We start from the raw sequence: 12086 nt of genomic DNA, 5'->3' as shown, positions 1-12086 counted from the left end.
TTGTATACACACACTCATAAACACTGTATTCTTTTTACTTACTTCATGGCATGATTCACTGCTGAACATGGATTTTTCTTAAGTCATTTTGGAAAAGAGATTGAGAGATATCTTGTGGCCCACTGGTCAATCATCTGACTGTCGTTGAGGAGATTCATGTTCGAGTCTCAGGGTGGGTGATTTTAAATTGGAAATTTTCAAGCAATCACCCTACATAGACTGCCCCTAGGGTTTCACCAAACCTCTAATAAATGGGTACCTGGAGGGGTAAAGGCAGTTGGAGTATGGTGCTGATCACATCACCTTCACAAATGCTTTCATGGCATGTTGCACAAGTTTATAATAATCCTGGCCATGCAACATCCTTCCAAATTTGCATCAAAAACTCTGAAGGCATTAATAATAATAATTTCAGTTAAATCATTGACTTCCATTGTAATGGTAAACTATAATTGACTGCTGCTTTCTACACAGAGTTTTGAACATATCAGTCTTATGCAATTCACTACTTGTTCATTTAAATGTCAATGTAACCACACACTGCAAATCAGCTTGAGAAATATTGGAATACCTAAGAAAATAACCATATGAAACAAATTTAAAACATCAAACTATAAAAACAAAATAAAATAAAAACCAAACAACTAAACACTTAAAAAATTCTAACAAAAGAGAACTTTGGCAAAAGATCAGTACAAAATATACAATATTAATAATTGTATGTATCCAAAAAATATTTGATACTATGATCTTGGATGAATATAAGGCTTGGTTATTGAACCTACACTTTTTGAGACTGTACTGTTGGTGTTTAGTTTGTCAATATTTGAGATTTTGAGAACTCCATAGTTGTAGATAGTGGCATGATATAGATTCAAAGCAGTCTTGCAGTTTGGTAACAGACTGATGTAAAGATATTGAGATGAATTTTGTGTTTCTCTGTCTTTTAGCATTGCTTTCTTGTCACTCTTCACTAATCAGGATGATGATGAATGGCGATTAGATGAAATTTATAATTTGATTCACAAAAGAGTCTCATACCGTTGCCATGCGATAAAGGCATCAGGCTTTGGACTCTTGAACCAGACTCCTAACAACTTTTCTTTTAAGATTTTGGGTAGTGTATCGGACCAGTAGTCACACACCACCCTGTAGTTGGTTGGATGATTGCCCACCTCTGCTGAGGCATGTGGGAGTGAGGTCAACAGTTTGTATGAGGCCATCAAGGGCTGTTACACCATGGGTCATCATCATTATTTTCAAGCATCCACTCCTAAGATGAGATTCAAAGCCAGAAGCTTCGATGAAGATACCATGAGTTGCCCAAGAGAAATATTTCACGATGGTCGTTTAAGAAATGTCGCCAACAGTAGTGCAAAATGCATTTTATTTACAGATTTTTAAATCATTATTTGGCACCTGCGCACACTCAATGTGTAGGATCAACAAACAGCTCTGTAGTATTGCAGATGTTGCTTTTTTCTTCAATTATATTAATAAAAACACTTGTCTTATAACAAAAATTAAGTCCCAACCAAAGAATCCTGCAACATAGAAAACAATATGGACCGTTTTGTCTCACTGTAGTTGGCACTGATGTTACAAAATATGCGTAGGCGGTCTCATGCTTCCACACTGCGGAAAGTCCCTTGGGGGTGGAGGCAGATCTCCTTGTTCACCGACACGTACCACAAATTCCATGCCAATTCCTGCCGCAGGAGATGAGGTTCTGGACTGGAATAACCAATAGCCTTCGAGAATTGAAGAAAAAGTTACAATTAGTCGCACATTGATATATTCAGCGAGAAATTTGATTAACTATACAAATTTTCTACAGCATGTTTGCACATATTTTTTTATTGCAGATTCATTAGTCCAAATAACTAGGTGGTAAAGGTTGGTGTAAAGGTACGTAGATATCCTGTTGTTTCACAATATAGTGGCTGTTCACGTGTCATCCCCTCTTTTATTTTGAAATAAATACCATGGTTTTCATTCCCAAAAACAAACAGGGAACCATGTTTTTGGACAAATGATAAAAAGTTGTGAGGAGGTTTTAGTCAGATGTTGAGATATCCCAACCATAAGAATACATTTGAGGAACAGTCAAAGAAGTTTTGTTCACAAGGTGGTCTTTGGTTAATAAAGGATGGAACCTGTACCTTAATGTCCATGTATACTAATAGCTATGTCCACCATTTTGAAACATGGCTCCCAGAGAAAAACATCCCAAAATTGGATTCCTCGATTTTACGTTCTTTTAGGGGACCAAGGTGAAGAAACTTAAAATGCGGGAAAATGTAAAATCGAGGAAAGTTTTCTAACATTTTGCTATGGTGGGACCAAGAAGATTGAACATTATAATGCAGGAAAATGTAAAATCGGGGTTCCACTGTATCGGCCCGAGAAAATCTTAAAATGTTATTGTTCGCCAACACACCCTGCACACAAATTTTTATGGATGTTTATTGTTGACCCAAGATAAATATGGCCATTATGCAATGAAGCAGGACATTGAGAAAATAAATTATTCTTGATTAAATGGATAGTGTTTTCAACTTAATGAATGTGCTATGCAATCTTGATTGTCATTTTATCCAATATTTATCTTTTTTCCCCACTGTTTTTATAATTCTAACTATTTCAGAGAGAGATCGTCTTAATTATGAACTATTATTTGTTGTTCATTTGCTATTGGATCTATGAATTACTACAGAGCCGGTGTGCAAACTCCATTGTAGCTCCCTCAGAATTCTATACTTAACGGAGTAAAACAAAAAAAAGAAAAAAAAATAGTATTAAATTCTGTACAATAGTGGTTAGTAAACTCAGTCAGTAGAAATTTGATCCTGAACATCTGCAATATGACCAAAAAAAAAAGTTCACCTGAAGAGATGCTCATTCTGGAAAAAGTGTTAGAATAGGTACAAATAGATAATGTCCAGTTAATAATTGAGACTAATGAAGAACCACTATCGCAACAATTAGTTACACCATTGCCACATGCATTTTGAAAATGGTTATGTTAAAACACATCCTCGAAGCATAAAATAAAGTTATTGAGAACTATCGTACCTGGGTTGTTGGCTGTGAACCTTATAATAATGTATCCTTTATTGGGCACTTTTATCGTATCTTTTCTGGGTGGTTTATCCAGGTTCCTGTTGAGTTCTCCTTTCTTATCCTTCTCCTGGATGTCTTTCAGTGTAACTGGGTGGGGAAACTGCCCCTGGCCAACCAGGTAAAAAGAGTAACCATGGAAATGGAAAGAGTGAGACGTCTCCCCACCATGTCCTGCAATAGAGATAACAAAATACAGCGACGGCACCAGAAAGAAATTAAAGGGAATGGCGGTAATACTTTCTGGAACAGTCACATTTAATATACCCCTAAATACAATACAAAAATTCATGTTTGGGCCAAAGAAACTTTTATTTAAAGGTTAGGTGAGTTGAGCTATGGAGTTTAGAAGTAGTCAAATTTTACACTTAGTTCCGCTAAACAATAGAACTTGGTGTGGTGCAAAGCACAGGAGAGCACTTTTTTTTTTCACTGTGGGATTTTGGCTTGCTGATATAGCTTTCACTGTAGTTTTTTGGGGAAGGAAATATTCAGAATTGCATAAATTTGTAAAAGAAAAAAATACAAGGATTCTAAAGTACTGATATGAATTCTTCCCCTATTGTTTGAAAAAGGGAGGCCTCCCCCATGGCCCAATGGTAGCATCGTCACCTTGTAATCAAGGGGTCCCAGGTTTGATACCCAGTGGAGGCACATAGTGGCTCAGATCCCATTTTAAACTGCAGGTCCAGTCCCGATTAGCATTACTGTGCATAAAGTGGACTTAAAACATCATCAACCAACCAATCTTTGAAAAAGGGCCATAGCTGGGAGTTACCCTTGGTGTTAAGACTTTCGTTGTTATTGAAATGGATACAGTGGCAAACCAAGGAATGGGGGTTGGTAGGGCTTAAAAAAATAAAATAAAAAGTATATGTACTCTGACCTCCTTTCAAAAATCTTCGGCACGCTACTGAACAGATATGTGATTCTTGTTGCCATTATTGTTTACATACACACGGCAGTACAAGTTTTTCATTTGTTCACAACCAAAGCAAGTTATTTCCTTCGAAAATAGTTGAAATGACAGAATAAATGGCAGCATAATGAGAAAATTCTCAGCGAAAGAGTTAAACAATAGAACTTATTTCTGATATAAATAACAGATCCATGTTGCATACAAAAAAAGAATAAATTTTATTTATCTGTTAATTTCAATGATTTCCTGTTATCTCTAAAGATCCAAACAAGCAAACTTTGTAAACTGATAGGCAAATAATATACTTTTTGCAAAAGTAATACAAATGTTAACCATATTTGTGTTATGAATATAAATGCAACTTACCTTCATCTATTAAAACCAACTCAACTGTTGAATTCATCGAAAGAGGGACCAGGTGAAGACATTCACAGAAATGCGATTCATATTTGCATATAGATGCTGGTTCGTCTTCTGTGCAGATTATTTTAGAGGGAACATCATCTGCCTGAGTCAACAGAGGGTAGGAAGGATACAAGAAAGAAACGTTTCTCACTTGAGGAATAAGCACTTGCTTCCTCCTGGATGCTGTGAAAAAGGAAATATTAAAATCACCAAAATTGTTTGCAACTGCATGTTACCATACTCCATCATTGCCAGTACAGTTAAGTATGTGTGTGTTGTATGGAGTGGCAACTCGTGATTTTAACTATCTTAAAGGTGTGAAATCAACTGAATTATATTGCACATGCATGCTAAATGTTCTATATTTCTCTTTCTTCCCAAATCAGCTGCAATTTCCGCTGCACTTTCTAAATGATGTAGTATTATCAAGTTAACGTCGGTCACATGCTTGGGAGACTGTTGTTCCCCACCTGCCTAAATATGAAACAACGGAAGCAGTGTCATGTTCACTTTCAGTCACGTGATCACTTTCATGATCACTTTTGTCACTAACACATACCTACGTGTCCTCCCCTTCCTCACTAACCAACTTCCGTATAACATCTGAATCTGCTGTGTGCTCTGTCACTCACTTGGATATTTTTCTTGTTACATATTTAGCTTTCCAAGCATGCGACCGGCGTTAACTTTATAATATTACATGGCATAGAAGTGCAAGAGAAGAACACAACTAAGCTTAGAACAAAGGCAATGAAAGAACGTTCAATTACACAAAAAAGTTCGGAAATTTGCATGCCACATATTTGCTTATCAATTTGACTATTCTGCAGTTCTTATTGTACAGGAGCATCCTCTGATTGTCTCCCTTTCTGGATATCTACATTCATTTTATTTTCCATGTAGCCCTACTACATCTCCATATAAACAATTCACATAGGATAAATTTGTATTCTATAGTAATTTGTTGACATGTGCATGCTGCAGCAAACTTCCATTACAAAGATGTTAGTGGGAAAATATTAATATGGAAAAGTTTTCTAACAATTTAACTTTATTACGTTCTTAACTGTTTACATAATCACTGATGTTTATGTTTATATATAAATAATGTGTGTGTGTGTGTATTAATTAAAAAGAGAGCATGTATAAAAATGTGCAGTGGATGAATTCTGATTGTTCTTTCCAATGTTTCCCGTTCTTTCTTCATTAACACATTGTCTGCAACGTTGGCCATAATTACCGAAACTGGCGCACACCAATCACACCATGTTGGTCATTATGACAGAAACATGTGGCTTGCGCTTTGTTTTCCTAGTGTGCCGTCGGTCATGAGTATAACAATGATGTGCATAAGGCATAACCGACAAGGTGTGTGGAGTCAATTGCACACAAAAGTGTTTTGGCTTCTATTTTTGTGAAATAAAGTCCAATAACCACTTTAGCGAAACCATCCAGGCAGGGAACATGTTATTAGTTGTTAAGAGGTTTACGAAGTGATTACGAATGGTTGGAAAAGAGAAACTACGATTATGATGGCAGGATTAAAGGTACGGGAGGCCTTGTTGACAGACCACGGTGATCTTTCTTTCTACTTTTACAACCATTATTAACCAATTGTTAAAAACCCTTTAACCAGTTTCACTGCCTTAATTCCTGGTTAGCATTCAAGATCAAAATGGTTCTGAAACAGTATAAAGAAGAATTAGAATTTAACTATGTACTTGTAAGCAAGCCCATTACAAGACTTATTGTCTTTTGCTTCATGGAGACCAGGAATGTAAAATGCATAAAGATCGAAAATGTAATATCCAGGAACGTAAACGCAGGGCTAAACTCTGTTTGTTAAGAAGGTATTTCCAAGTTAATTTTACTACAGAAGAGAGTCTAGATTAGTACATATTTCAGAGTTAACATATGTCTATAGATAAGCTACTGAATTAGTAACTACATTACTCACATAAGTAACTTGGGTGGTAAGTTTCATCGAAGAATGTTGCTTCAAATTCTACTTCGTTGTCAACATTTTCAAATATCGAGATATCAAAAGGCATGTAAATTTTAGCATCAACATCTCCCTTTAAGGAAAAATCCATATCTTCAACATCTTTGAGTTGTGAAATATAGATGGCACTGTCCTCTTTTTCCTCAGAATGAAGAGATTTTTTAACTGGATTCAGTATCTGAAACAATAAAACACAATCGTAAAGAAAAAAATATTTTTCTCATTAAATATTAGATTTGTTTCTCTAATTTTTGTGCATTCACAAAATAGGCTCCCCTTAGAATAGAAAAACATCTGAAAGGTATTTATATTTTTTGTAATTTTGTTTAAAAAAATGTAAATGAAGTGTTCTTTCAGATATTCTTCTACAAGTTCCAGAACTTATCTTTTTGAGCTTTAGCATGTATAATGAGGAGCCGAATTACATTTACTCATCAAAATAAGTCAATAAGAGATCAGAAAGAGTAAGAGCGCTAATTCTATTGCAAGTAGGTATTTATGGAAATTTTTAATTACCTCTCCTGGGCTGGTACTTGTGACAATATCAGGTGGAGGACTTTCTGGTTGTTTCAGGCTGCCGCCCTCGTATAACAAAATGGCATCCTGGTGAGCATTCCCTTTTTCACAAGCACCAAAGCCCTTAACTCTTATCCAATATGCAGAAATAGGCTTGTTGGCATTGAGGATAAAGTCATATCTTTCTCCTGAAATATTACAAAAGAAAATACATCTGCATATGCAGTCTTAAATTTTGCAATCTATCATAACAATTTATATACAATAAATTAATAAACGATTCGATATTAGCATAAGTTTTCAGGGTGCATTCATGACTACAAAATGTTCAATCTGAAGAAGTATGTATTTATGCAGTGCTCGAAAAATCTTCTTCAGAGCTAGGTGCATGCTCTGAAAATCAGGCGCCAGGAAACCACCTACTAGCAAATGTGCATACTATAAGAAGTTGAGCATCACCGTATTCAAAACATCGCTAAATCATGCGAGAAAGCAGGAAATGGGGGGTTGGGAGACAAGGAGTAAGAAATTGTTACATATTCCATGAAATGTTCTCAATGTTGATAAAAAAATCATTTGCTAACTTACGCTGTACTGAAATTTGAACATAGAATCTTCAAAATTTCGTACATGTTTACATTAAATAAAAAAACTGCAATATTACAGCAAAAGATCACAGTCGCCAGGCTGAAATTTTTAGTCGCCATGGTGACTGGGATTTTTCGAACCCTGTATTTATTTATGTTCTCATCAAAGAGATATAAACACTTTTTATTTCACAGGGAAAGTAAGAACACTTTTGTAGAAAGATGTGTAATAGTAAATTTAAGACCAATTTAAAATTTGAGTGGATTGGCAGAGGACAGTGGTGATAAATGTTTGCCCATTCAAAACTTGAAGGCAGTGTTCTTGTTTGTGTAAATTACAAATATAAATAATTTGTTGATTGTACACTAAGTAGGGAAGTGCTTAATTGGCTGTGGAAAACTTTCTGCATGTAATTGGACACTTTATATTTTTAGAGAGCTTCCAGACCAAAGTAAAAAGAGACTATGTTGCACGGAAGCGAACTCTCAGTAATCAACCTTTCAAACTGAAGCAAGGGGATAAGCTGCATATGCAACTTGTGTGTCGCTTGGACTGGGCTCAATACTGTGCATCATGTCACCTTGGTCTGTTGTCTGTGCATGCACAGTGAATGTTTGGCTTTAGACTGAAGGGGGCCATGTTGCATGTCGCTTCGGTCTGAAATCTCACTAAGTTTTTACCAATATTTTTGAACTAAAAAAAAAGAAACCAAAGACAATATGGGTTGACTATTATCATATTTCAGTAATGACAACATTAAATGCTGTTGCATTTAGTTATTTTTTATACAAATAATGAGTGTTCCTACCATAATTAACTCAATAAGATAGACAACCAACAACAAGTAGAGACACTTATTTCCGCATGCAGCAAAGGTAAATTAAAAAGCTATTCATTTGGTGGAGCTTATATTGAGATATGAGAAATTTAACCTACATGATTATATGAGCAAAAAAATTACTCTAACACATCAAAAAATCTATCAAAGGGACCACTCTCAATTTCTACAGGTCATCTAAGGCTACTTTCAGGCCAAATAACAAGCAACAGACACTTGAGAGTGAACCAATCAATTATAACCTTTCATGCTGTAGCAGAATGACACTTCGAATGCCTGCATTTCATTAGTGTGACTCATGTCACTTCTCTTGCCTAAGGCAATTATCTGTCCATGACTCAAACCCAGAACTTTTTGCAGTTAGATCATAAGCATACAAAACACACTTAAGTCAACAAGGTGGCACATGTTCCTTGTCATTTAAAACTTAAACTAGCAATAAATCTTCAATAAACACAGTGGGTGTCAGGTAAAAATAAGTTCCGTATAATCCCCAACATTCAACAAGGAAAGCTACTGCTAAGTTAAAACTTTGGCCTAGCTCAACAGCCTAATTAGGTTTCAAAAAACTATGAATTGAAACAACTATCTTTAGAATTTCTTTTAGAGAATTTAGTAGAATCTTTAAGGGGATTGTATTCACTCTTGCTCAATTCTTTGTAAAGTGTTTTTGCACCATACGCCCATTTCCTATTACAAGTATTTATTACCTCTTAAGAAGTGGAATTCTAATGTTTCAGAACTTAGAATACCAACATGGTTTTGACAGACGCAAAGTACAGCTAAGCCTTAACAGAATGTTGCACACTGTGTGTCATATTATTGATATATTAATTAGACTTCTCACCTACCTGGATAAATAAGAATACTTTTGACAGTGAGGGGCTCAACTGGGTTTCCATCCACTGCTAAAATACTCATTTCATGGTCCTGTATGGAAAGCATCATAGGACAGTCCAAGGAAGCTGCATTTATCGTCCGGAATCTGTACCGTTTACCTTGCGTCACATAAAAACTCTCCAGAGGAACTTTTGTTTCCATTCCAGATGAAGCATCCTGAACACAAAGAAATTTTATTAGCCCTTGGTTACAAAGAAACCATTTGTGTAAATAGTTATAACTAGAATCACCATCCTTTGGAGACATTTCTTGCAACAGTATCTGGTTACTAGTGTGGTTAGAAGAGCTTTCCGACCAAAGCCACAAGCGACAAACTGCATTTGTCACTTGGAAATGAACCTTCAGAAATAAATGCAACCTTTCATACCGAAGTGAAATGACAAGCTGCACAATGTCGCTTCTTGTTTGCATGTCACTCACACTGTGTAGTTTTCTCAGTACTGTGCATTGTGTCACCTCGGTCTGGTTGTGTGTGCAGTGGAAGAGGAAAGTACTGTTCCGTCTGAAAGCTTCCCAGATTTTCTGGTGGTGAATTACAGAGATATTCTCTTATATTATCAGAACTGGGTTGGTGAGTTATGGGACAAATTCTCAAGCTCTGAAACGAAGAAATTTCCAGAATACTTGGAAATTACTTCATAACTCTGTGCACTTTTTCCTTCATTTCAAAATGCTTACCTCCTTTTTCAAGATAAAGTTCATCGAAATCATCTGGTGACATTCACAGGTGAATAATTTGCATTTTTCTTATTGTACATCATTTTTATGTCTCTCTCAGCAACTACACAAATGAAAGTTTTCTTTCAAGTCCACTTTGTGGACAGATAGGCTCACCAGAACTGGGCCTACAGTTTAAAGTGGGATCTGACCCCTCCTCTGGGCATCGAACTTGTGTCCCCTTGATTAGGAGACGATGTTACCAAGGAGACTTCCTACACAAATGGTTGGAGCTCTCCTCTTTGGTGTAAGATCTCGAGTGGGTCTCAAAAGAATGTGTGTTAACCTAGCATTGTGAGAAAAATTGAGGAGCAGCTTTCATGAAACAGTAATGAACTTTGATCTAGAAAGCCAGAAAATCTAGTTGGCAGCCACTGGCCCTTAAAGGGCTGTTATGCCATGTTAGTTATTTTTCTACTTCTTTAGGCTAATCTCAACAAAAGTGATGAACACTGATTACATGAAATTGGTGTACAGATATATCTGTAATGGAATGTCCATTCTAGGAGTCTTGGGTGACAAGATCTTAAAACCACTCAACGTGCTTGATCGCTAAATTGGCAGAGGTAAATAAGTTATTCAAGTGTAGCAATGTTTACTATTTCATATTGTAAATTTTAGATCCTTATTATGTAACAATTTTGATACAGCTACTCAAGAAGTTATGTCATACAGTAATGTAACTGTTGTCAAAATTATTACTGAATTATTATTAACCACCTGGTGATTTGTTAAGACGTGCATTGAGAATTTACCCCATTATGTACAAGTTCTCTTAATTATTACTTCACTATAGAGGTCCAGGTTGGACATCAACTACCCCGAAGTTTACAAATAGATGCACACCAGTTGAATATTTATCCTAATTTACAAAACAGAATCTTGACTTACCTTGTATCTACCTCTTCCATTGATTAGAAGCGAGACTGGGATGACTTCATCTTGCACGTCACGTAGGTTCCCATATCCTTCTGTTAGAAGTGAATGCATCCAAGGCGACAGTAGAAGAACATGGTCTATCGTGTCAAAGTCATAAGATGTGTCCAAGCTCACATTTTTTCTGTGATGCCTTACTATCAATGCACCAAAGATTCCATCTGTTTGCTGAGTACCTTAAATGAAAATTATTAGTTATTTAATGCTTTTCGTTTTTGGAATAAAAAAATTTGATGCTTATGAAGTAGTATGAATTTCTGTTACCACTTTTTACTTGTCAGATATCTGTGAGACTATGCAATGAATGGGAAAATGGTTTCTATAAAAGTTTTTTTTTTTTGTAAGAATAAAAACATAAACTAAACATAAATTATGTTTTCATTTTGAAAATTTGAGTGACCTTCAAAATGACCACCTACTAAAACATACATAATGGGATTCTCTTTACCCCTTAAAGTAAATTAACTTTCATTTGATGCACTTCTTTGGAAAATTGCTTCATTTGTAAGATATTTCGAGTTATCAACTTAAATGGTTCACCCTGTATATATATACACACACACACACACACACACACTCTATCTAACTGTACATACACACTTACACACCCTCACTGGAACCCTTCACTCCACTAGGATTTTGTAAAATGCCATACAGCTTAAAAAGTAGTTCCAAGATAAAATTTTCACCTGCACAAGATGGATATTTGGCAGTCCCTACTTTCTACACTGTCTCCCCACCCCGTATATCAGTGTTGTAAGTCTCTAATAAAATATAATGGCAAAAGTTATTATTACTTTCAATTACTTTAAAAACCTACCCTACTTTTAAAACTTAACTTTATGAATCCAGTCTTAAATTTCTATGGATCTCTAGTACTTATGCTATACCTGAATGAGCATAATAGAAGTGAGTTCCTGGATTCGCTGCCTGGAACACATACTGGAACTGCGTGAAACTTGGTATTGGGCACTGCGTGATCATGGGAACACCATCCATATACGGCGTTTCCCTCTGGTGGAGGCCATGCCAATGTATGCTCACTTCCTGTCCAGGAATCTTGTTATGAATGTCTACTATAATCGTATCATTGACACACACCTAGGTGAAAGAGAAGTATGCACATATTAACACTTAGATGGAGA

The 12086-nt window shown here is 35.9% G+C and overlaps 1 protein-coding gene across 2 annotated transcripts in view; it reads right to left on the bottom strand.

Annotated features, from left to right (window-relative positions):
- Positions 1 to 593: 593 nt before the first annotated feature.
- Positions 594 to 12086, bottom strand: part of LOC145992142 (multicopper oxidase 3-like) — a 53009-nt gene continuing 41516 nt past the window's right edge. For both annotated transcript variants that reach the window (XM_083128409.1, XM_083128411.1), the window contains exons 4-11: positions 11832 to 12042; positions 10897 to 11117; positions 9240 to 9444; positions 6963 to 7150; positions 6402 to 6624; positions 4406 to 4627; positions 3076 to 3294; positions 594 to 1751 (exon numbers count right to left, since the gene is read on the bottom strand). In XM_083128409.1, the coding sequence (XP_082984535.1) occupies positions 1600 to 1751; positions 3076 to 3294; positions 4406 to 4627; positions 6402 to 6624; positions 6963 to 7150; positions 9240 to 9444; positions 10897 to 11117; positions 11832 to 12042 (1641 nt within the window). In that variant the 3' untranslated portion in view covers positions 594 to 1599. The remainder of the gene's footprint in view (positions 1752 to 3075; positions 3295 to 4405; positions 4628 to 6401; positions 6625 to 6962; positions 7151 to 9239; positions 9445 to 10896; positions 11118 to 11831; positions 12043 to 12086) is intronic.

This window comes from Lepisma saccharinum, chromosome 9 (assembly GCF_977018435.1).
Source record: "Lepisma saccharinum chromosome 9, izLepSacc3.1, whole genome shotgun sequence".
Lineage (NCBI taxonomy): Eukaryota > Metazoa > Arthropoda > Insecta > Zygentoma > Lepismatidae > Lepisma > Lepisma saccharinum.
Note: the sequence above shows the minus strand (reverse complement) of the source record. Positions and strands in the feature narration are given on the sequence as shown.